This window comes from Peromyscus leucopus, chromosome 9 (genome assembly GCF_004664715.2).
Source record: "Peromyscus leucopus breed LL Stock chromosome 9, UCI_PerLeu_2.1, whole genome shotgun sequence".
Classification (NCBI taxonomy): Eukaryota; Metazoa; Chordata; class Mammalia; order Rodentia; family Cricetidae; genus Peromyscus; species Peromyscus leucopus.
Window position 1 is genome coordinate 111460391 of NC_051070.1, and position 25221 is coordinate 111485611.

Here is a 25221-nt window from a genome sequence, read left to right on the forward strand (position 1 = left end):
TTCAGAGGAATGCACTTGGCCTACCAAGAGAGACTGGCTTGGATGGCAGAGTCTTGTTTTCTCCCCTGTCATTCTAAACTTGTGTCAAAGGGACTTGAGCCTTTTCTTCTTCATCTTTCTTCCATCTGACCATCTAGTACTACTGGGGGGGGGATAGTTCTTTGTTTCTAAGAGCTGTGGCCTCATTGAGGGGAGAGGGAGAGGAAACAATGGAAAATGTGACAGCTTCTTAAAAATGTGAGTTCCCGCTCTTTGGGAGCTAACATCTTAGGCTAACTAGGAAGGGACTCCATAGGTCTCCTGGCCATAGGCAGTGCCTCTTGTCTCAGTTAATGACCTAAAGCCTTACCAGCCCCTGTGGATAGTTAAAGAGCTCTCGCAGCCTGTACTTTCTGTTGGGGAGAAATGTTGAGGCACTCACAGTGGTGTTTTTATTCTCCGGAGCAGCACAGTCTGGGTTTTCTGTGGGAATGAGGAAAACAGTTGTGGATTTGGTCTAGACCTGGATGATCCTCTTCCCCTTGTGGACCAAAGCCAGCTCTCCTGCTTCTGGCTCTTCTTTCCTGCCCTGCATTGCCCGCCGAGAAACAACTACCATTTATGCCATATGGCTACAAAGATCAAAGGCCCCCTGAATATATTTCTAGCTGACTGTACTTCAAATGTCTAAAATATGTTCCTACAGATGGGGAGCATGGAGCATGAAGGAGGTAAAGCACACGTGCCTTAGGCATGCATGTGGTCTGCACAGGATGGCGCAAGCTGAGTAGAGCTCACCGTGTGTCCATCTTCCTTTTAGGTTCGAATCTTCACATACCTCATTGGACGGGAGGCTGCTTTCGCGGACAATCTCAAGTGGATGGCCTGTGCTAACAAAGGTGAGTCTCACAAACATGCTCCACTCTGAATTGCTGCTTTCCGATGTACAGAATTGGTGGTACGTATAGGAAAAAGGGGGGGGGGAGCCTTAAGAGAAGGTAGCTTTTTAAATTGACAAATAGTAGTTTCATATATTCTTGGGGTCCAGTGTGATGTGACAAAACATGTATATAATAAGTAGTTGGGGTGACAAGCACACCTATCTGTACCAGGCTTTTTCTTTTAGGCAATCAACCAGCTCCCAAATCATGAAATGGAGACTTATTAATTTTGAAGGCTCGTTTCTGGCTAGCTCTTTTAACTTAAGTTAACCTGTTTCTCTTTATCTATCTTTGGCCTCGGGACTTATTACCTTTCTGACTTCTGTATATCTTCCTTTTGTTGCTTCTCTCTGGCTGGCTGGCTGGCAGCTGCCTCGCTTCTGGCCCCAGGCATCTCCATCATTCTCTCCTCTCCTTCTTTTCTAGCCTAGACTTCTCCTCCTATTTATTCTCTTTGCCGTCCAGCACTGCCTATCCTTTCTCTGCCTAGCTATTGGCAATTTAGCTCTTTATTAGACCAGTCAGGTGCCTTAGGCAGGCAAGATGAAACAAATGCAACACATGTTTACATAATTAAACACACATCCTTATATCATTAAACAAATGCAGCATAAATAAATGTAACACACCTTTACACAGTTAAAGTAGTATTCCATAGCATAAACAAAATGTAACATATCTTTGCCTAGTTAAAATAATATTCCACAATATTTACCCCTTTTTGTCTAAATAAAAAAGATTTTAACTTTAACATAGTAAAGCTATATACAATAAGAACAGTTATCAATTAAGAATTACATTTACAATATCTAGCCCATTTGTATTTGGCAAATTCAGAGAAAATACTCCATTATTAATCCTATCTTGGTGAGTCCAAAGTTTTGTACATGAGATATATTCTACAATAACTAAGGAAAACTATAACTATCTAGTCTTCAGTTCCATCAAAGACCCCAGAAGGATATACCATTACCTGAGTAAACAGAAAGTATAGTGCAAGATACTTTCAACTTATAGAAATGACAGACATCTGGCTGTCTGGACTGTCACCTGAAGTTCCTCTGCAGCAGTGGGGCATCCATCTTTGGCCTACAGGCCTAGAATGTCTGGCAGACTCTTCTGTGAAGCAGGAATTTTGAAGGAGTATCCTGCCATGTTTTGGCAAAGTTCGGCAGTCTTTTTCCTTTGTGTCCCAATCATCCAGTTTGTACAGCACACTGACAGCAGTCAAGACAAGGGCAGTTTCTTCCCCAAATGGCTAGCTTTCACCACAATAAAAGCAAACTCCATAAGGAGTTTCCTTGATGTCCAACATCTTTTCTGAGGTAAATTGGTGCTGCCAGGAGCAGATGTGTCTCATCCTGGAAAGGCTTAGGTTATTAAATATCTTAAGTGCCACATTCTGTAGGTCTTTGAAGTGTTTGAAGACCATCTATCTAAATATATCTGTTTAACCTTGAAAACATACTTAATATGACTACAAGTTTGATTATTATAGATGACTAACTACTAACCTGCATTAATTACTCGTTACATTTTTTTATGAACTACATAAGCATAATACCTCAAACAAGAACAGAAACATACATGCAGTACGATAAAAATAGCTTCTCTATGTCTGGTGGTTGCCTGGCCTTTGGCCCCAGGCATCTCTCTTATTCTCTCCTCTCTTCTTCTTTCATTCTTTATTAGCCTAGACTTCTCCTATTTACTCTCTCTGCCCGCTAGCCCTGCCTATCTTTTCTCTACCTAGCTATTGGCCATTCAGCTCTTTATTAGACCAATTAGGTGCCTTAGGCAAGCAAGGTTAAACAAATGCAACACATCTTTACATAAATAAACACACATCCTTACATTGTTAAGCAATGCACCATAAACAAATGCAATAGACCTTTACACAGTTAAAGTAATATTTCACAGCATAAACAAATGTAACACATCTTTTCCAGTTAAAATAATATTCCATAGCACCCATCACCTCAATCATTTATTTCCTTGTGTTGGGCAAATTCAAAATCCTTTCTCCTAATTATTTTGAAATATACAAAAATTAAGTGTAGTCACCCTGCTGTACTATAAGAATACTAGACTACCTATTTGATAATATGTAAATAAATAAATATATCCCATTTAACTATATTTTTATACCTTTAGCATCTGCATATGATTTAGGACAAACGAAGTGGCTATAATTCTATGATAAAAATCCACTTCTAAATTATCATTAAGGGTTATATCACAGACCTTCCCAAAATGTGTTTTTATATTTTGAGGTCCCAGTCAACTGGCTTTGCCTCTTTTTCTTAGTAGCTGAGTAATCATGGGAGAACAACTATGCAGAGGCATTTGCTGTGCTCCAACTATCCACACCTCTATCACCATTCCCAGTCTTCCAGCATGCCTTCAAATGTAGTATGAAGGAGTCCAATCTGGGTTAAATCTGAGATAAAGCATCCAGGAGCTGGTTTGGGCATCCACACTTTTCCTTTTGCTTCTGTGACCCCTGAAGCTTCATGTTCAGATGGAACAGAGATGGGATTCGGAAACCTTACCACACTCAGATTCCTGAGTGAGTTGACAGATGGCTCTGATCCACACTAGATATGTGCCAAGACTGGGTGTGAAGAAATCCCTATTGGGGTTTCTAGGTTGATATTTTTCAATGGCAAAGCTTTGGCCACAGGACTAGTGAAATTAACCTTAATTTGCATTACTAGTTTAATATTCAGCATGGGAGTAGTAATAATTCTTCCTTTGAATGTTCCATACATAGTTTGAATATATGGTACAGAACATGATGTTCTGAGATATGCATACATTAGGAAATGGCCAAATCAAGACAATTAATATGAATTCCATTACCTGCCTACTATGTACTTGTACTGACAGCATATAAAATAGATTCTGAGTACTTTTCAAAACTATAGATATTGTCATTAACTGTAGTCTATACACTGTACAATGGAGATCTTGTGTTTATTCTTTCTGTAGAACTATAATTTTGTTTATTGGTTTTTGGTTTTGGTGTTTTTTTCTTTGGTTTTTCAAGATAGGGTTTCTCTGTATACTTTTGTGCCTTTCCTGGAACTTGCTTTGTAGTCCAGGTTGGCCTTGAACTCAGAGACCCGCCTCAAAGAACTATAATTTTGTATCCCGTTCTTCTGCTGGTTTTTATTAAACAGAAGGATTAGTGAAATGATGCATGCTAGGTTCAGTAGTTCAATACTAGTTCATAGGTAATTAATCATTTATGGATTTTTGTATTTAGAAAGTCAATTTATTACCAATCCCACAAGTGTATCAGAAACAGTGTTTGAGGCAAAGAACAGGAATGGAAGTTAACAGCATCTTCTAGTTTAGTAAGGACTTCTTCCACTTTTCTGTATGACCAAGAAATATTTGAACTTTAAATCCAGCATCTTGATTTGAAATCCAACCGCCACCATCTACCTACTTACTACTAGGATGGTTCTGAGCTTCATCACCCACAGAAGGCAGGTGGTAGTTATATACCAATACAAAGGTGGTAATGTGCCCAATACAAACGTCGTACACAGGAAATGAGGTCATGCGAGTCACAATAGTAACTGTTCCTAAAACATGAGTGCTCACACTATTCCCTTGTGGTCAGGGACCTATAGATCTGCTTTACTTCCCCTCTGAAACCACAAGCTCCATAAGAGCAGCCTTGGACTCTGACTCCATCTAGGCTGTCTGACAGAGACCAGCCTCAAGCTTTACTCAGAGCAGGTACTCCTGTGATGGCTTACAACATAAGTAGATTAGGTATTCATATTCATAGAAAATGGATGTCCTGTTACACAGTAGTTGGTACCGATGGACTTGGGTGGTCTATCCATTTCCTGCTGTTGTGCGCTCTAATTCACCAGTAAGGTAGTATTTGGATTTTAGTGGAAGAAAGAAGATTTGATGAAAGCTTTACAGGTCTCAGCTGTAGTTTTGATGACTTAAGAAAAACTTAACTTTATTTCGAGCAACCAAAGTTGTTTCTCTGCAATTTACAAAAAAAAGAGGGGTGGTGGTGGAATGTTCTGGGAAAAGAAGGGCATGACTCAGAACCTTAATTGGGAAGGAAGGTCAAGTCCCAGGAAAGAGCAGGGAAGGTGTATTTTCGCTCTCATTTTCTTCTGTGGATTTTCTTTACGTGTCCACATCATTTACCCCTGGAGATAGATTTTCCCTGTTTTGCATATGCGTGTAGTCCAAATGGTGCTCCTGCACAGCTCCCATCTAGTGTGCAACGTATATCATGCAGGAGACATAGTAGATCCAAGAGTTTCTCCCCTGGACATTGACCAGCAAATGTAAACACTTAACCTCCAACCCCTCTTTCCAGAAAAGATTATGTCACCTAGCCTGGGTCACTTCATCAGGCCTGTGCAGAGGTAAGCCCACGCAGAGAAAATATGGGTCAGCAGGGACAGAGGAGCTTCTTAGAGGCAGGCAAACAAGCCTGCTCCCAATGGAGCTTTTGCTTGGCTTTGCCTTTCATTTTCTGTTTCTATTTGGAATGGTCTTTTAAGCACATCTCAATTTCCCCACCTCAAAGAATGAAGGGCATCATGGAAGAGTATTAATGTTTTCTTGAACCTCTGAAGTAACAAATAGTATAACTGTTTTTGCTTATTGGTCGGCTTGTCTCATGAAAGTGTCCATCATCCTGTTCATCCCAGGGTCATATGTTTGGCTTCATTTCCTGCGCAGGTGCAGCAAGAATGGAGGAGGCATGGGATAAGGGGATTGAGTAAACCCCAGACTCCCTTTGACAGCAAAGGCCTCTCTGTACATCTTAGAACTTTGTTGACATTTGAATAGAGAGTGAGTTATGCTTCCCATTTCTTTTCTTTCTGTGGTCATGGCAAAAAAATCCTTTCTTTTTATTTATAAAAACATTTTTATTTTTATCCCTACCACACCAGATTGCAATTTTCCCTATCAGCTAGTAGGCTCTTAGTCATGGGTGATTACTTTTACTATCTGTGTGCAGCTGATGAAAATTCTTTAAATTGGAACCTTGTCTTAATCAACTGATAATGTATCATAACTTCATTTTCATTGTCATTTATAAGAATCTTTGAAATATTCTTGTAAGACGATGTAGTCGAGCCATGACATAGCTCTAGAATTCAGCTCATCAAGTTTATAGGTTCAGAAAAATCCATGGAAGTAAGCATGGCTGTTAGTTGGATAGGCCCCAGAAGCCACTAAAAAAATTCTTATTCCTGCTGGAATCCTGTCTCACCACAACCGATGTCTCTCCTTAGCTTTACCTTTGAGATTCAGCTTTCCTTCTGATGGGTCTGGGGAACAGAATGTCACAGTCTGCCTGTCTTCCAAGTCGCATTCACCATGACAGTGTTGGGTTCCGCTCATCTGTGTCCATGTAAACACTGGCTTCATGTTGCGTCAGTCCTGAGGTTTTTATCCACGTAACTTCAGCAAGCAAGTATTCATCTATGGTCATTAATTAAATCTTTGTTTATGGTCTTGGATTGTTACATGATGGAGGCAGCATAGCATTTTCATCTCAAGTGACATGGGGTCTGACATCCCCATCCACCCCTGTTACAAGTTTTTACCCTGACTCAATGAAGTTCTTCAGTGAAATGAACTGTCAACATCCAGTACTTGAGCAGACCAGGGAAAGGCCAAAGTGAAGCATGCTGACAGGTTGATCTGCCTGACCACAGAGTGACCCTGAAGGAGGGAAGGGTAGTGGGGGCCATTATGCCATCCCTAGATCCCTGGTGTTCAAGGACCTACTGTCTAGGCAGAAAATCTTTCTTAGAAGTCTGGTAGCCATGAAAACAGTTCATATCCAGTAGGTCTCAGATACTTTCCATTGGAAACACATGCCTGGGGAGACATTCATGGGCCTTAGTTCTCTGCCTCCTTCACCAGGCTGGCAAAATCCAGGGAGGCTTGGAGCATATTGGTTTGTTTCATTTTATGCCTAAGTAGGGCCTGCCATAAGGGAACTAGTTCTAATGAAGCAAAGCAGCATGCCATTTTAAAGACATTAAAAACAATCCTGGTCACAGGAGACAGGCTGGGCAGTTTAAATGCCGAATTCACACCATTGCATAAACAAGTGAATTGGGACAGCAGCGAAGATGGTCGGCAAGTTCAGATAGCCCATAAAGAGGCGATAACCTTCTCTCGTGTGCGGCGTGCCAGCATTTGAAATGAGCACTAGCTGATTCCCCTTCGAAAATCAGAGTTAATGGAGTGTTCCCCAGCTGTGCAAACAAAGGCTTTACTCAGTGCTGGAGCTCTCAGTCTATCAGTCATCACGTGCTCCAAAGGAAACACCGTGTGTGTCTCCCGGTTGTGTATTTAGCTTATCCCTTTGTGAGGGGTTAGAGGTTGTTCTGTCCTTGTTTGAAACAGAACTGGTAGCCTAAGCCCTCCTTGGAGGTCCAGCCCCCAAACTTTTCCAAGAAATGATTCTTAATCTCACTACCCCTTTCCAGTTGTTACATCACGCCAAAGATGCTTCATGTTTCTGAAGCCATCAGCATGGCTGTGGGTGTGGGTAGGAGAGAAGGCATAGTTAAACCATTTTGGTTTCTCAGTATAGGCCATATAAAAAGAGCAGCTAGGCGGATAGCTTCCCATAGTCATTCCTGTAGGCACCCAAGGATGTGAAGATTTGCATGTGATGCAGACAGAGATCACCGTGTTGGTATTGTTAACAGCAATTAAGGGCAACTGGCTGCTTTCTGCACCAGGTAAGACCCACAGTAGTTACCTGGCCCATCTCTATAAACCCTCATAGAATCACTAGGGGGTACATGTTATAAACACCTTTATTTGTAAAGAGAGAACCCCTAGACAGAGGCTCTCTGGGTTTCAGCCTATCATACGTAAGAGGTTGGAGAATCTTTGGAAATTTGTGAAGGAACTATACCTATGGTGCATGACTTCCAGGGGAGACATAAAGAGAAGTGTGTTCACCTGAAATAGAGAGATTGTACTGACCAAAGAAATTATTTGACCTATGTTCATTTAACGACCCAAAAGGCTATTGGAGTTACTTAAAGGAGCATGATGAGTCAGAGGATTGCATCGTGGAAAACTACTCCTCACTCCTACCTAGCTCCTGACACACACACACACACACACACACACACACACACACACACACACACACTGTGGGTTGTATGAAAAACTGCACCATTGGAGTCCTAACCCACAGTCAACCTTCTACTCCCTGTAGATTCTAGCACTCTCCAAGACCACATACGTATTGGGGACAAGAGGGAGCCATGACTAACATCCAGATGAGGGTCTGATGGTCCTCCCCACTCCTTCAAGGAGGGAATGCTAACAGGCTTATCACCAGTACCATGCTCTGGCCATGATTATATTGTGGGTAGGTCACCACAGCAGCTCTGCTTCATGATGGTGATGATCTTGTCACACTCTGGAAACGGCTCCATCACAACAACATAGCACCTCAGTGGTAGAACCAGAACCCGGCCATATGAGATCGAGATCAGGGGCTGCTCACATAGGCACACTCTAGGGGCTCTGGCATCTCACATTACTATAAAGTGTAACAGGGGACCTTTGTCTATGGCAAGGCAGTCTAAGCAAGAGGTTTTGAAAACATGTTGAAGCCAGGGTAAAATCACAGGAATACAAAGTATTGGGCTGCATATGGTTTATCACACTGAGCAGTTGTAACCTAGAGTTCACAGAAGGAATGCTACGAGGGAACAAGGCAAATAAATTGATGTTCTAGAGAAAAATGAGCAGGACCATTTGTAATAGGTGGCTAATTTCAGCATTAATTACTCAGTAATTACTGAATGATTGCTGAGTCTGTTTTCTTACATGATATATGAAGTTCAAAAAGGCACATTAGAGACAAGAATAAACATTCAAGAGCTAGAATTCACTAGGAAGCAAAAAGAAGGGGGCAGGAGGGGAGGTAGCCAGCTCAGAGAATACAGAAGGGAACTGAGGGAGGTGTCTATGGTTTCAGCCAAAGATCTCAACCCTAAGCTCCTTCCTACTATCCATCATTTGTTAACTATAGCATGCATTTGTTAGCTAAACCATACAGAAACACATTTAAAACAAGAAAAGACTCTTTCAGAGAGGTTTCAAGTTCTAATGGACTGGGACCAAAATTGTGTAAGCTTTTGCAGCATGAATGTGTGTGTGTGTGTGTGTGCACATATATATAATTTCAGCTTTTAGTACCTTTTATAGACTTGTATTTCTGTTTATCGTATTGAAACTGTGCCCTGGGATTGTATGATGGTACTAATTATTGCCAGCAACATTGAAGGGCAGCCCTGTGTTTGCCCATTTTTAGCCTCATCTTCCCCAGCTATAAAACACCATTGACCCACTGGAGTCACCCTGGGGAAGAGTTAAGAGAAGCCCATCGTCCTTTTCTATTTTGGTAAGAGAGAGCATCTTCTAGATTGAGAATAAAGGCCTTGGAGTCCAATAAACCTGGACTCAAGTTGGTCTGGGCCAAGCGCTTCTCTTTGCCCCTTCTGTAATGAGCACCCGAGGTGGGCTGCCAGGAGTCCCAAGGCAGAGGAGCAACGTGAGTCCGTGAAGATGCCAGTGAAGGCTTGTGCATGGTTCCCATTCTGGGAAGGTGTCTCCCAACCAGACAAGCACCAGTTCTCATCATGTGTCATTGTACTAACATCCCAGGAACAGCAGACAGAGTAAGCAAGCAAGTCAGAGTCCGGCTAGACTGAGTGTTCTCAAGACACCGAAGCAAGATGCAGAGAGAGAAAGTGACTTCCGGTGGGTCAGTCAGTCAGGGAGAGACTCCCCCAACCAACCCATCACCAGCCCATCGGTGATAAAATGGATCCTTGTTGGGAAGCTAGGTAAGAGTGTCCCGGGAGAATGAGCAGAACGTGAAAAGGCAGGCTAGGATGGAAGGATCAGAGCCAGGTCAGCATCGGAGAGCAGGAGAAAGGTTAACTAAAGGTCAGCACAGGGTGCAGGGATTACAGGAAGAAAGGGGTCAATGGAGAAAGGCTCTTGGAGGTCAGAGTAAGACATTCAGATTTCGTTCTACCTCTGTGTGGAAGCTGTCATCATCAGCTAGATGAAAGAACACGTTATACTTTCAGATGGTCCTCAAGCCTCCATGAGGGGAGGGAGTCATGGGGAGGCTGCAGATGTACTTTTACTACATACCCTGGAATCTTGGAGTGGAGTTAAAGTGCTGAAGGAGGGAACATTAATCTTAGGTGTGTTTTAGAGACTGGACCAGAAAACACGCTGGTGAGTTAGATATGGGACCAGGGTGGAGCAGGGAGTGGCAATGGGGAGAGGGTCTAGGGGGTTCCTTCTGCTGTGGGCCTAACTGGGCTGGGGGAAGACTAATGGGGCTTGGAGGCAGGGGCTTGGAGAGGGAAGCCAAGGGTATGCCTTTTGGATTTTATCCTGGGTTCCTGAGTTCATCCACAGAGCTGTCAGGTAAATGGCTGACTGCAGTTCTGAAGCTCTGGGAAGTGAGCTTGTTGTAACATTTGGACTTGGACTGTGATAAACAAGGCTGAAGGAGGGTCATTTCTCAGTGCAGTCCTTTCTAAACGTATGATGGACACCCTTCAAATCTCACTCTCTAAACTGATGAGCTGTGTCCTTCATCTTCCCTCACATACACATCCGTCTCCTTTCTTCTCTTGGCCTTGTTTTGGAAAACCTAAATCAGAGAGCATCAAATGTTGGTTTTGAGGCTTAGATGTGAAAAGAGAGGCAATGGAAGAACCCTTCTAAGACAGACTATCTTCACAGGAACATGTCCACAGCGAAAATGCTCATCCAAGCATCTCCATCCAGATCCACAACCACCAAATTGACAAAGGTGACCCCCCTCTTTAGCTTGTACTGTGTTCCAAGGTTCTTCACTCAGAACCCAGGGTTTAGCTGCTAGCAGAGATATTAAATATTTTCTTTCTTATTTCAAAGTAGATTATAGCTTCCTGGCATGGAGAGATGGCTCCTGGTGAGTAAGGCATGCTATGCTCCTTGTCCTCTAACAGTGCCTTACAAAGCATTTCTTGCCAGCCATGCGTCTCAGCTGGACCACTTAGGAGACACATACCAATAGGTCTATGTGAGGGTGGATGGTGTCAGACCTCCAGGAGAACTCACAAGTCCTGTTCTGGGATCTCATGCCATAACAGGCATCCCCACTTCTTCTTTGGGGCTCTGTTTCCTGAGATAGCCATGGTTACAGGAGGGGGGCAGGTGGGAGTGCTAATGCATACTAATTAGGACTGTGCAGCGCTGTCATCAGGAACCCAGAAGCCACATGGGCCCAACCTGTTTGGAACTGGCACATCAAATTCAAACCAGCTGGCCTTTGTTTAGAAGTGTTCTTGGAGGGTCCAGCCCATCCCGCACAGTGGAAGGGCTGATGTCTCCCTACCATGTGCTTGGTTCAGACACAAGGGAAGTCTACCATGGCTGTGCAAGCATTGCAGCAGATCTGACTTTAGAGTCCCTTTAAGTCATCTCTGATTTATCTGATAAGTAGGAATGGATCCTTAACTTAGTGACAAGAAGCAGCAGCATGAATCTGTGTCTCTACTGTGTCCCCAGCTTTAAGCGCTTCCATAAGCACCTGCTTTAGGACAAGATCTCAATTCTTTCCTGTGCTTTGCTGGGCCTGTCTCTTTGGGTCATTTCTGCTCTCTGTTAAGCTCTAAAATCAGGGCCATTCTGAGCTATTTTCACGTCCCAGAAGGGGCCTAATTCTCCATAATCTAGATGCTTCCCTTGTATTATTTGCTTTGCTAGGCATACTTCTCAGTCATCTGCTCCCTACTATTCCCCCCTTATCCTTCAGTGTTCAGCTCCAGAGACCCTGGCTCAGTATAGCCAGACTTGATTTGCTATCCCTAGTATGTCTTAACTTAATGGTGACTATGCTATTTTGTGGTTTTTTTCCTCCTATCTTCATGGCCCAAGACAGTGCCTTGCCCATCCTGTCCATTCCACTAAGAAAGCTTTCCACACAGACTTGAAACAAATGGCTTCCTCTGGGTGAGCCAGGCCTGTGCCCAGTGCTCTCTTCTAAACCTCCCAGCCTGCAGCAAAGCTCACCGGACCCCAGGTTGAAGTGCCCTGAACTCAAGGTCAAGCAGACAACTTCACCTGTAGAACTATTGCATGCTTAGAACGTTTTCTGTTGCATAGAAAGCAGGCCTCTCAGTCTGAGAGTCACATTAAAGTAGGATCTGGAATTCCAGCCTCCAGCATACCCAGGGTAAAACCCCATCGAAGTAATGGGTACCAACCAAGAGACACAAAGGAACGAGTAAAACCAAGAACCCCACAGCCTGTGCGCTTTGCTGTAATTTCCACTGGGTGCTGGTGGAACAAGGGCAAAACATGAGTCCTTAGTCCGATTCAGTCACATTATCATTACACAATAGTAATCACCCTCTATTAAGAATAAATGAGAACCATGCCAGCTCAACATCCAGGAGGATGAAGCAGGAAAATTGCTACAAGTTCAAAGCCAGTCAGAGTGATATGGTTATAGTAAACCTGTCTCAAAAACAAAACAAAACAAAAAAGAATATATGATACTATCTGTCAAGGGATGAGCAAACTTTTTAGTACATTACTCACTACTATTATATTATAATTATAATAATGGGATCTCTTTTAATTTTGTGATTTATTGTTTTCTCCTTGGAAATATGTTCACTAATGTGGGAAGGACAGGATTGCCTGGAGTGAGACTTTGATTTCCAAGTCCATAACAAAGCCTGGGGGATAGCCTTCAAACAGTCAACAACAACTGTTTCTGTGTGGGTTAATTTAAGTTTATTCCTTTTGGTGACGATAGTCTGTCAATGAGGATACAGCTCACTCCAAGAGGGAGGAATGAGATCCAACACTTCATAATGATGGAGAAGGGAATTTGGGCTCAGGCCAATGTGTGTTCCCTGATGCATGCTCCTCTGTGTGTTTCTAAGCCCCGCTCTCCTTTTGGCAGGATTTTTCACCCAGATCTCCACCTTGGCTGATGTGCAGGAAAATGTCATGGAATACCTCCATGTGCTCAGCCGACCCAAAGTCATTGACCAGGAGCATGATGTGGTGTGGACAGAAGCATACATCGACAGCACTGTGAGTCTACGGGAACCCTGGGGAGAGGCTGGGTTCACCCTTTCATTTCAGTGCAAGAGTGTTCTTGTGTTCATTCCAGAGACGAGCCATCATATCATTCTCCATTAGTTATGGGCTTTAGCAGCACTGTCCCAGATTGTAGATACAATTGATATTGTTCACCTCAGCAAGCAAAAGTGACCTGCACCTCTGAAGGTATCAACCACTCTCCCTTTTTGTTTGTGACTTCCCCATATCCCACATATGTTCACATTCCTGCATGAGGAAGTGATGAGGAGCATGATGATGGACTCAGCCTTTGCCGTGTGTGAGGCCCAGTCCTCATGATGGATCTTTAGTTCTCAGTTGAAGATGCGACTGAAACCCACTGTGATAACAAATGGGGGCCACCACCAAGGATGCAATTACATTTTCCTCCCATAGACAGGCAAAAAAATGTGATTAGGTGGGATTCTATAAGGGAGGTTCTGTGAACGCTGATCACGGGCTCCTGAAAAGTTGGATTCCAGTATGTGCTTAAAAGGCAGGGCTTTGCCAGCCATCCAGTAATCATCCCACGGCTGTGTTTTTGTATAATTTCAGGGTGATTTTTCAGAGTGATAATGAGTCTGATGGGAGTGGCGTGTTTCATTTATTGATTGTAAATGTTCTCGCAGGACTGCTCTGCCCTCAGTTTTGTTGGGATTCACATCCATTAATCACGGCAGCACAGACACAGCTGTGTTCTGTAGTGGTCTCCATGGCTGCCCTGGGCATACTTTCCGCTCTCTGGGCACGCCTGTTCTTGTTCTTGCTGTATTTCTGGTGACTGCAGGCACACACGGGACAGTAACAATACACGAGAACCAAACTAGGGACACCCTGACACATCCAGGCCACAATGGCTCTCCCCACCCCAGCCTCCAAGAACACAGTGGGACCTTCAAGACACGGATCGGACCGTAACTCCTGGGTCAGAAGGATGTCTATTCTCAGAAAGTTGCCTGAAGATGAGGGGTGGGGGCTGGGAAGCTCTTTCTGGTTGCTGGTGACAGTGATCTTTTGTCAGTTTGGGAGTTAGATCCCAGTTCGATTCTAAACTGTAGAAACAAAATAGCTAGGCTGTCATGTTTAATGTGACACCATGTTGAAACCAGTGACAACAACCTCAATAGTCCTAGTGCCTTCTCTTCTTACTTGTGGTTAAGTGAGGCAGAGAAACCAGGAGCAAAGGACAAGAGTGTGTCTAGCTGATGCTGAAGTCCAAACTACTCTGTAGTTTATCCTGCCAACTCTGGACATCCAGGTTGATTGGTGGTTTTAATTTCTCAATATAAAAATATAGTAATAGAATCGAAGTTAAAGCATATGATGCTTGAACTTGGACGGATTAATAGAGCAGAGAGGCCCATAAACAGCCTGATGACCTATGGGAACTTAGTGTATGACCTCATCTTAGCAGAGCTAGGCCATGATTTCAAAAGATAAAGAACAGTTTAAAAGTCGAGGGACTGACTGACACAATGGCTCGGTAGGTAAAGGCTCTTGCCACCAAACCTGATGCCCTGAGTTTGATCCCCAGCACCTACAAGGTAAAAAGAGAACTAATTATCATGGGTTATCCTCGGACCTCCACACTTGGCACCATGACATGACCCCATCCTCACTCACAAACATAAACAAATCCATAATGTACTAAAACATTGAAAAATTGAGACTCTTCCAAGATTTCTATAGGAAAAGGAATTAGCAGAGGACATAGACAAATCTCAAAAGTAACAAAATGGCTTTATTTTTTAAAATTAATTTATTTATTTTTCTATTATCAGCTTGATACAGTATAAATTCTTATCTTAATAGTGAAATGTTTCATTGAGGCTTGCTCAGTAATTGAGTAAAACCAAAACTTATTATAAGCCACAATCATCCTAGGGTCCCCCATGCTATATATAGCCTCCATGGTTCTGTGGGTTGCAGTCTGATTGTTCTTTACTTTATATCTAGAATCCACTTATGAGTGAGAACATACCATGTTTGTCCTTCTAGGTTTTGGTTACCTCACTCAGGATGATTTTTTTCTAGTTCCATCCATTTGCCTGCAAATTTCATGCTGTCATTGTTTTTCTCTGCTGAGTAGTACTCCATTGTGTATATGTACCACATTTTCTTAATACATTCTTCAGTTGACAGGCATCTAGGTTGTTTCCAGGTTCTGGCTATTACAAATAGTGCTGCTATGAACATAGTTGAGCATGTATCTTTGTGGTATGAGTCAGCATTCCTTGGGTATATGCCCAAGAGTGGGATGGCTGGGTCTTGAGGTAGTTCCTAATTTTCTGAGAAACCGCCATACTGATTTCCGTAGTGGTTGTACAAGCTTGCATTCCCACCAACAGTGGAGGAATGTTCCTTTTGCTCCACATCCTCTCCAATATTGTCTGTTATTAGTGTTTTTGATCATGGCCATTCTGACAGGTGTAAGGTGGTATCTCAGAGTTGTTTTGATTTGCATTTCTCTGATGATTAAGGATGTTGAGCATTTCTTTAAATGTCTTTGAGCCATTTGTGAATCTTGTTTTGTGAATTCTCTGTTTAGCTCTTTAGCCCATTTTTAATTGAATTGTTTAGTATTTTGATGTCTAGTTTCTTGAGTTAGTTCTTTATATACATTGGAGATCAATCCTCTGTCAGATGTGGGGTTGGTGAAGATCTTTTCCCATTCTGTAGGGATGGTCTTTTTGTCTTATTGACCGTGTCTTTCACCCTGCAAAAGCTTCTCAGTTTCAAGAGGTCCCATTTATTAATTGTTGTGCTCAGGGTCTGTGCTGTTGGTGTTATATTTAGGAAGTTGTCTCCAGTGCCAATGCATTCAAGAGTACTTCCTACTTTCTCTTCTATTAAGTTTAGTGTAAATGGATGTTAATATGAAAAAGATATACACTTTTGCCCATAGTAAGAAAAATGCAAACTTAAGTGTGATGAGATACCATTTTGCAACAGCAAGGTGGTAGAAATTAGAAACTTAGCCAGGCACTCTGTTGGTGAGGATGCCAGCAAGGGAGACCTTCCAGAGATCGCTATGGAAACGTAGAGTGGGATGTTCTCTATGGGGGAGGGGTATTCATTTGCCCTTGGCCCAGCAGTCATACTTGGAACCATGAAGATACCTCTCCATCAAGACAAAAGCATGTGCAGACCTTTGTTCACTAGAACTTTCCAAATGTTGGAAATTGTCTGACTCCTGAAACATTAAAGATTGATTGTGTGAGCCATGGACTATTGGCAAAAAAAAGTGAGCATGATCTCCGCTTCTCAGCATAGAGTGTTTATATAGTAGCAGGAGATACTGCTAAGAAAAGTGAACAAAATACAAGAGTGAGTCTTCTAGGGGGCATGCTCTATAGGACAGAAGGCTGAGGGAGAAGTTCCACATGTACAAACAGAAGTGTGAAGTCCATGCATGCATGGAATTGCTTACCTGTAAGAAATGAGAAGGCAGGCTGGCGAGACCAACGCGCATCCCTTTCTGCATAGTTCTGATTTCTGTTTTGTTGTATCTCTGCATGTGTGTATGCTATTTATGTATGTAGGTGTGAGAGTGTGAATGGGTGCAGGTGCATGCATGCGAGAGCACACACGTGACAGTGAGAGAGCAATCTTTAATCTCAAGTGCAGTCCTGACCTTTCACCTTGTTTGAGTCAGGGTCATTTGTTCTGGCAGTCCTGACCTTTCACCTTGTTTGAGTTGGGGTCATTTGTTCTTGCCACTGACTACTCCAGGCTAGCAAGCCTGTAAGAGTCTGGGGATTTTCCTATTTCTGCCTATCTTATTGTAGAAGTGCTTGGGTTACAGATATGCACTACTGAGTCTAGCTTTATGTGGTTTCTAGGAAGCTGAACTCGGGTCTTTGTACTTGCACAATGAGCACTTTACCTACTGAGCTCTATCTCTAGCCTAGTTTCGACTTTAAAAATTGTTACATTTAGTGTGTGCATACGTGTGTGTGTGTGTGTGTGTGTGTGTGTGTGTGTGTGTGGTGTGGCAGGGAGTATATGTGCCATATCACATGTGTGGAGGTCAGAGGACAATTTGCAGGAGTTGGTCCTTTTCCAACTTGGGACATCAGACTTGGCAACAAGTACCTTTCCCTGCTGAGCCATCTGGCCAGCTCATATTTAAAATAACAACAACAACAAAAAAAATCAAACCACACCAACACAAAAATCCAACTTACATTACATATATTTATTTGTGAGTGTGTGTGCATGCATAGAGTTTGCGTTTTGAAGGCATGTATTCTGTGTATTCAAACATTAAAATTATAACCATGAAGAAATAAGAATGGAAGAAAAATGGAGTGCCAACAAGTTAAAAACAAAAACAATTCTATTTCAATTAAATAGCAAATTTACTCAGTGGGGAAAAGAAAGCACAACTAACCTTTTGAATTAATCTTTGAGACAGTGGTAATATACATTATTAAATTTTTAATGAAATGCTTAGTATGACTTTTAATTCTAAGGAGAATACTAAAAATACATTTAAATTTACTTAGCATCATTTGTAGTGATGAGCAATTCTTCGTCTGTGTTGGGAGGATGTTGGAAGTGAACACATGGGAATCCTTCAAGACAAGGCAGGTGGATTTAGACTAGGTCAAAAGCTGCAGAATGCAATTCCAGCTATGTTCACTGAGAGAGGCTAGACTCAGAAGTACCCACACAGCATTAAATCTATCCAGGAGCCAGATCCTCTCCCTGGAAAAAGAACCAGGATCCCTTGGAGAAGTTGCTCATTCCAGGACTGGGGTATGCCTTTTTCTTCTGAATAAAGAAAACATGGACTATTTTATACCAGAAAATAAGGAGATATTAAAAACAATAAGGGTCTCATGTTGATCACACCCGGGACGGGTTGAACTCAGAACAGTGTATAACAGTGATAGACTACAGCCTGCGGATGAAGCAGCAATCCATGTATTCTTACTGATGATGAACAAACATCAGATAAACCACCTAGGGAGGGGAGTGTGATCCATCGTGCCATGCCAAGAAGCAAGTGACAAGGTAAGGAGCTGGAGAGTCACCATTCTGCCTGCAGCCATGGATGTTTAGGACCTCCCAACTCATTTAGAGCCAACATCATCAGTGGATTGGAAATCCAAGCTGAGAGTCTGATGATGAGAAGGACATTTTTATTGTCTCAAAGTGCTTCTCCAGAGATTTTTTTTTTTTTAAAACTAATTGTAAGGAAACAAATTGTACCTAAACAGTAGGACCCCATGACTGCTCTCTAGTATACTTGTTCAGAGGGCAAGTCCCAACAACATCTTGAGTGGGTCAGTGAAATAAATTAGCATCACCAATGAGAAGCAGATGAACTCTATATACCCAAGGAAGAGGACATGGTGCTCAGGTCGGTTTCTCTGGCTGGGAACATAACCTGAAGCTCATGGAGACCCCACTGCCACTTGAGATTTTTCCACATACACAACCCTTGACGGCAGAAGAAAGGCGGGTGACCTAAGGCTTGCCTGGGAAAGCAGTTGCATAAGGAATACTCTGAAGTTTTACGCTCCATTTGGAATTAATACTCTGTGCCTCAACCACCATGGCTCATTACTGAGTAAGCTCTATGTGGCAAGATGACAGAGCTACATGTCCCCACCTCCACACGCAGGATTTGGTGAGCCCCAAATGATAGCTCAGCGTCTTGGCTTCCCTAGCATCTGCTATGATGTATTTGCTAAGTTCCTGAGTAGGAACTGCTGGGAGGCCTTCTCACCTTGGAGATGTAGACAGGTCTCTTGGGCCTTTGCCTATGTGGCTGAATGTTTACCAGCTCTGTGGGTGAGGGAGGGAGTGGGTACTGTGACCCCATCAAGTGCCTTTGACCAAGAAACCCCAGTCTTCTCAGATAAGTCCTCTAGGCCTAGATCCTGCAGCTCAAACACAAACACAAACATGTACCCAAACCAAACAATCTCAACATTTATACATTGGGGTCAATACAGGATTTACATTCTGGATTCATCTGTAGAGTCAGAGTTCTAAGATTATCCCACCAACTTTGGAATCCCCTAAATGTGCAGCTGGAGTTCAGCATGCTTTGAGCTCCTCACGGCCGGTAATGATTGACCCTGATTGACTTGAGAAACATGGAGGAGGTCAGTAAAGCCCACCTCTGATTAGTATTGTCTAATATATTGATGGCTTCAAAATGACTGCCATTCTATCCTAACCCATCCATCCAGGACAATCCAGTGTCACACTGACCTTATGTAACTCAGTTTGCAATAATGAGCACTTGCTACTGTGACAGGCAATCAACCCCTTCTTGATATCTCTTAACTCTGGTGGGGTTGTTGACATAAAACTCTTTGATGTATTTATCTATGCATAAAAATCTATCTTAGGTCTTGAGCTAAGAACTCTGAATGTGGAGTTAAAATGGAAACCTGGGTGTCATACACACACACACACACACACACACACACACACACACACACACACACATAGTCCATATTAGTTCTGCCACCTGGCTAGTTGCCCCTATAAGATGGAAATGAAACCTGCCTTCCAGGTTGGCTCTCAGGACTATCTTTTCAGGATGGGACTGTTACCTATCCTCTCCTCTGTCCTGGGGTCCCTTACTTCTTGCGTTCTCTTCATCCATCCTTTCTTCTCCAGCTCAGCATCACCACATAGCTGTGTTAGTTTCCCATGGCCAGGTAGCAAATAACCATGCATTTAACTGCTTTAAACAGTGCAGAGAATGGTCTTGAGATTCCTGTGGCTGACCATCTTCTCTGGAGCACACGGGACCACAGTTAATTAGGAGCTGTCCAGTGGCTCTCACCTATAGCACAGAGTTCTTTCCTAGGATGGGGCAGATGGTCAGGTTTGGGGTAGAATTCCATTGCTTGCAGTTGTGGGACTGAGGTCTTATTTTTCTTACCACCTGGAGATCATACTCAGAGGCCACCTGCAATTCCTTCTCACAGTGCTGCTATAGTCACATGAACTACCATGGGTCCAGACCAGCAGAATTTATCTTTCTGTGCTCAACCTCCCCTTAATGGCTTCTCCCATTAAATTCAGTTCACCAGGCTAGCTTCTCTTTCATTAATTCAGTCAATGTTTTGATAATTTGATTGTGGAAGTGACATTCTTTCCTGCCCATTCTCAAGGGCATTGGATTTTACAGGGATGTGCTTGTTGGGAGCAGAAGTCCTAGGAACCAGTTTAGAATACTGCCTACCACAGCAACTTCTCCATTTCTGTGCTCTGGGTTGAGAAGAGACAATAATACCAGGAGGAAATCCAGCCATGTCTTATCCTACAAACTCTCAGACCAGGGAGGCTGTCCATTCTTCTACAATCTTTCAGTTCTCCATGGACTTCCAGCAGCCTGGTTGTTTTTATTATGCTGTGATGTGAAAGGTTTTTTTCACTCCTTTTGAAGCAGAAAACCCTTGACCCTATTGATTAATATCATTTCCACCAAGTCCACAGGAAGTTGGCACTTGTTAATTGTCTGGTAAATCAGAGCACTTGACCCCTTAAGTTTACTTACTATGACCTTACATCTTCTTTCTCCTTATTTACCTGATTTAGCTGTTAAGGTGAAAGGAATTCCTGTCTGCTTGACTCACTAGGCACTGTACCGAACACCCAGCATCAACAGATATAGTTATATAATGGACAACAGTTGACAGAATGGTTCACAGCAGCCTCTGAGTGTAGCTCTTTCTTTTTTATTCATTGCACATTGACTCATGGTGACCTAAGTCTGGACAAGTTCTGGGAAATACTGGACTATGAGCAGAGCCTGGTTTGGATTCCTGCACTTGTGGCCGCAGGTTGCATTTCCCAAGCCTGGCTCTAGTATCAGAATGACAAAGCTCTTTTCGTGACTCCTCCTCCTGGCTTCTTGCTGCCAGTCTGATTAAATATTCTATGTCTGCCATAGCTGCTCTATTCAATTTGCTTTCCTGGTGAAGACCAAATAAATGAATGAATGTTAACAACATTAATTATGTTTAATATAATAAGATCTCATGTATTAATTGGCAAAACAGCAAACACCAGAATTCTGGAATTCACAGGCTTCTCATCTGAACACGAGTCATGCAGAGCCATTATCTTGGAGGTGCAGAGCGAAAAATCATTACGAGCGGAATTTGTTCCATTTTGTAAGCAAATCACTTGCATTTTGCAGTTGAGTCTTAATCAGCTCGGGAAAGCTACCCAACTTGCCATGTAGGGCAGAGGCAGCATCAAACCTAGGAAGCATCCACACTCTGATAAACCTCTCCAGGGGAGTTTGCACAGATCTTGGTGATACACAGAAGGGAAGCAAAGAAATCTTTCAAAAACAGTGGGAATGTGACCATTTAAAATAATGAGAATTCATTACCCAGCCCTCCCGTCCCTCCCGTTTGCTGGCAATGCAATTCAGTAGGCAATCTGCAGGAACTTCAGACCTATTTACTTGCATTGGCAAATTGGACCTGTATCCCTCCTCCTCACCCCCCACTCAGTCCAACTTGGAGAAAATGCTTTGGGTTTGATATATTGCACATTCGTTTTAGCTTCCCATCTAGGAATGGCACCTCGGCCATTGAGGAGTCATCTGGGTGATTGCTTTAAGCTACAACTTCTTACTGCCTAAGAGCAATTACTCAGGGGTGTCAAAGCCATCGTAAGGAAGTTGTTGGAGGTTGGAAATGGAATTTACAGTATTTTCCCAAGACACCACTGCATATCAAAGAAGTTGCAATCATCGGGACAGAGAGACACGTAAGGAGAAACATAAACCGTCCTGCTGGGTTGTGGAACAGAGTCTGCCATCTGCATTACTTGGCATGGAGGAAGCTGATTACGTTGGGACCTCTATTTCATAGCAGATGGGTTCATTAAATTTAATAGCCTCCAGAGCCTTTAGAAACCGTGTTAAAAACATGTGGAGCATGCTGTGACACTTCACTTCTGGCCCCACAGTCATTATAACTCTGGCACAGACTATAAATATTATAGTACTTTATTTCCATCAAAACAGATTACTATTATAATTATTATTTTTTTGCAGTAGATGCTGATGTGTGTTCCTGATTTAGGGAACCATTTATAGCCACCCAAATATTTTCCTCTTCTACTTGGTACTAGATTTCTCTTTTAAATCCTTTTTATTGTTATTGCTGTTGGGATTTTATTTATCTTTCAGAGCCTAGTTTATTTTTTTCTTTGGAGTTGGTGTTATAAGATTATTATGAGACTATCAATCACTGGTATAAATTTAACTTTAGAAAAGATATAAACTCTATATGAATGCTGGTCAATACCAGAGAGGCTTAGGGCTGAAAATGAAAGCACCTTTCAGACTTCAAGTGTTTATTGTTGTTGAAGAGATTGTGGTTCCAAGACATGCACCTGTTGATAGTGACAGGCCAGCCTCTGTCCTCCAACATGCAGAAATGGACAAAACCAGTAAGGCCTGGTTACCCTGTGTCTTACTTAGGTTTTTATTGTTGTGAGAAGACACAATAGCCATGGTAACTCTTATAAAGAAAACATTTAATTGAGATGGATCACTCACAGTTTCAGAGGCTCAGTCCGTTATCATCATGGTGGGACATGGCAGCATGCTGGCAGACATGGTGCTGGAGAAGTAGCTAAGAGTGCTACATCTTGCCAGGCAGTGGTGGCATACACCTTTAATCCCAGCACTCAGGAGGGAGAGGCAGGCACATCTCTGTGAGTTCAAGGCCAGCCTGGGCTATAGAGTGAGTTCTAGGAAAGGCTCCAAAGCTACACAGAGAAACTGTCTCAAAAACAAACAAAAACCAAAAAAAGAGTCCTACATCTTACAGGCAACAGAAAATAGCCTGTATCACACTGAGTGAAGCTTGAGGAAAAGAGACCTCAAAGCCCTCCCCCAAAACTACACACTTCCTAATAGTGCCACTCCCTTTGAGATTATGGTGGCCATTTACATTCAAACTACCACATTCCACTCCCTGACCCCCATAAGCTTGTAACCATATCATAATGCAAAATGCATTTAGTTCAACTTCAGAAATCCCCATAGTCTATTACAGTCTTAATAATGTTTAAAAGTCCAAAATTCAAAGTCTCTTCTGAGATTTATGCAATCTCTTAATTTTAATCCCATATAAAATCAAAATCAAAAGGCAGATTACATACTTCCAACATATAATGGCACAGGACATACATTGCTGTTCCAAAATGTAGGAAAGGGAGCACAGTGAGGAAATACTGGACCAAAGCAAGACTGAAAACCAGCTGAGCAAACTCCAAACTCTGCATCTCCATGTCTGATATCAAAACACTCTTCAGATCTCCAGCTCCTTTCATCTTTGTTAACTGCAACACACATCTTCCTCTTGGGCTGGTTCCATTCTGTTAGCAGCTCTCCTCAGCAGGAGACAACAACTCTGGCACTCCAGCATCTTGGGGTCTCCAAGGCAACCCAGGCTTCAATTTCACAGCTTCATGCAGTAGCCTCTTTAGGCCTCCATTTAGGGACACCCCAGACATTTGCCTGGCCTCAAAGGCTTTCCTTAGGCATAGAGACAAATTCCATAACCCATTTCTTCTATCCTTAACTCTAAATCCAGAACCATGTGGCCAAAGCTGCCAAATTCTACTGCTTGCTGGGGCTGGAACGTGGCCCCCTTTTCGATTACATCTTCATCAGCTTTCTGTTTCCCATGGTTTCTTCACTGCCTAAGCTTAGTTGTTCTGAAACTGGGTCTGTAGACCAGGCTTGCCTCAAACTCGGAGATCTGCCATCCTCTGCCTTCCCAGTGCTTGGATTAAAGGAGTGCACCACCACACCCCGCTCTAAGCTTTTCTTTAATTCCTTTTCACAAGTTGGGAACTTAGCTGGGTGGGATCCTGTCCTGGGGTCACCACTCCCTTTATTTCATTTCCTAATCTCTTTATCTCCTTGAATACAGCATTAAGCCCCGTTCCACTTGCTGGTTCTCCTTTTCCCCTCCAATATTTTTCTTGCTTAGCTTGCTCTTTTTCATTATATATCTTCATTAGAGTTAACACTAATAACCACACAACAGAGTCTATACTAGGCTCTTTTGATATTTCTTCTGCCAAGGGAATTAATCAAAACTTTTTACTTTAGCTTCGGGCAAACTTTTTGGACAAGGGCAAAAGGCAACAACATTCTTCACCAGAATATCATAAGAATGATCTCTAGGCAACATACTAAAATTCTTCTCCTTTGAAACCTCTTGATTCAGTGTCCAACAGTTCAAATCATTACCAGCACCATTGTCTTCCATGTTCCTACTAGTATGGCCCATTAAACAGTGCTTAAAGCACTCCCCTGTTTTTATAACCCTAAGTACCAAAGTCCAAATTCCTGTAAACAAAAACATGGTCAGGCCTTTCACAGCAATACCCCAGTCCCTGGTACCAACTTCTGTCTTAGGATTTCTATTTCTGTGAAGAGACACCATGACCACAGCAACTCTTATAAATTGGGGTGGCTCACTTACAGTTCAGAGGTTCAGTCTGTTATCATCATGGCAGGATATGGCAGCCGACAGGCAGACATGGTGCTGGAGAAGTAGCTGAGAGTTCTACATCTTGATCCATAGGTAATGGTCTGTATCACACTGAGTGAAACTTGAGCAGAAGAGACCTCAAAGACATCCCCCCCCCAGCAACACACTTCCTCCAACAAGACCACACCTACTTCAACAAGGCCATACTTCCTAATAGTGCCACTCCCTGTGAGATTATGGGAGCCAATTTCACTTCAAACAACCACACCCTGCAACATGGAGTTGTTTAGCATTTCGATGCCACATGTCAATTTCTAACTCAAGTAGCGTTGAAAATGTTGGTTCTTAGATCCATGCTGTCTTTGCAGTTCTCTCCTGAAGTATGACTAGTTTCAGAGATCAGTCTTGTTATTATTTTGATTGTTTTTGACTCCTTTTGCCTCAATTCCTGTACTGACTCCTGATTCTGACAGTGATATCCATTATTCCCATAGCCCTTTTTCTTCCAGCGTCTGCATCAGTTTATACACAGGCCTATTTGGTTCACATCTCCATACCAGGATGAGATGGCAATACTAATGGATGGCCTGAATCTCACAGAGTAGGAAGAAATCAGTCCCAAA

General features: G+C 42.7%; 1 protein-coding gene across 4 annotated transcripts in view; it reads left to right on the forward strand.

The window, feature by feature from the left end:
• Cacna2d3 (calcium voltage-gated channel auxiliary subunit alpha2delta 3) overlaps positions 1 to 25221 on the forward strand; it is an 844969-nt gene that overhangs the window by 557933 nt on the left and 261815 nt on the right. For all 4 annotated transcript variants that reach the window (XM_028882449.2, XM_028882447.2, XM_028882448.2 and 1 more), the window contains 2 exons: positions 800 to 878; positions 12937 to 13070. In XM_028882449.2, coding sequence (XP_028738282.1) covers positions 800 to 878; positions 12937 to 13070 — 213 coding nt within the window. The remainder of the gene's footprint in view (positions 1 to 799; positions 879 to 12936; positions 13071 to 25221) is intronic.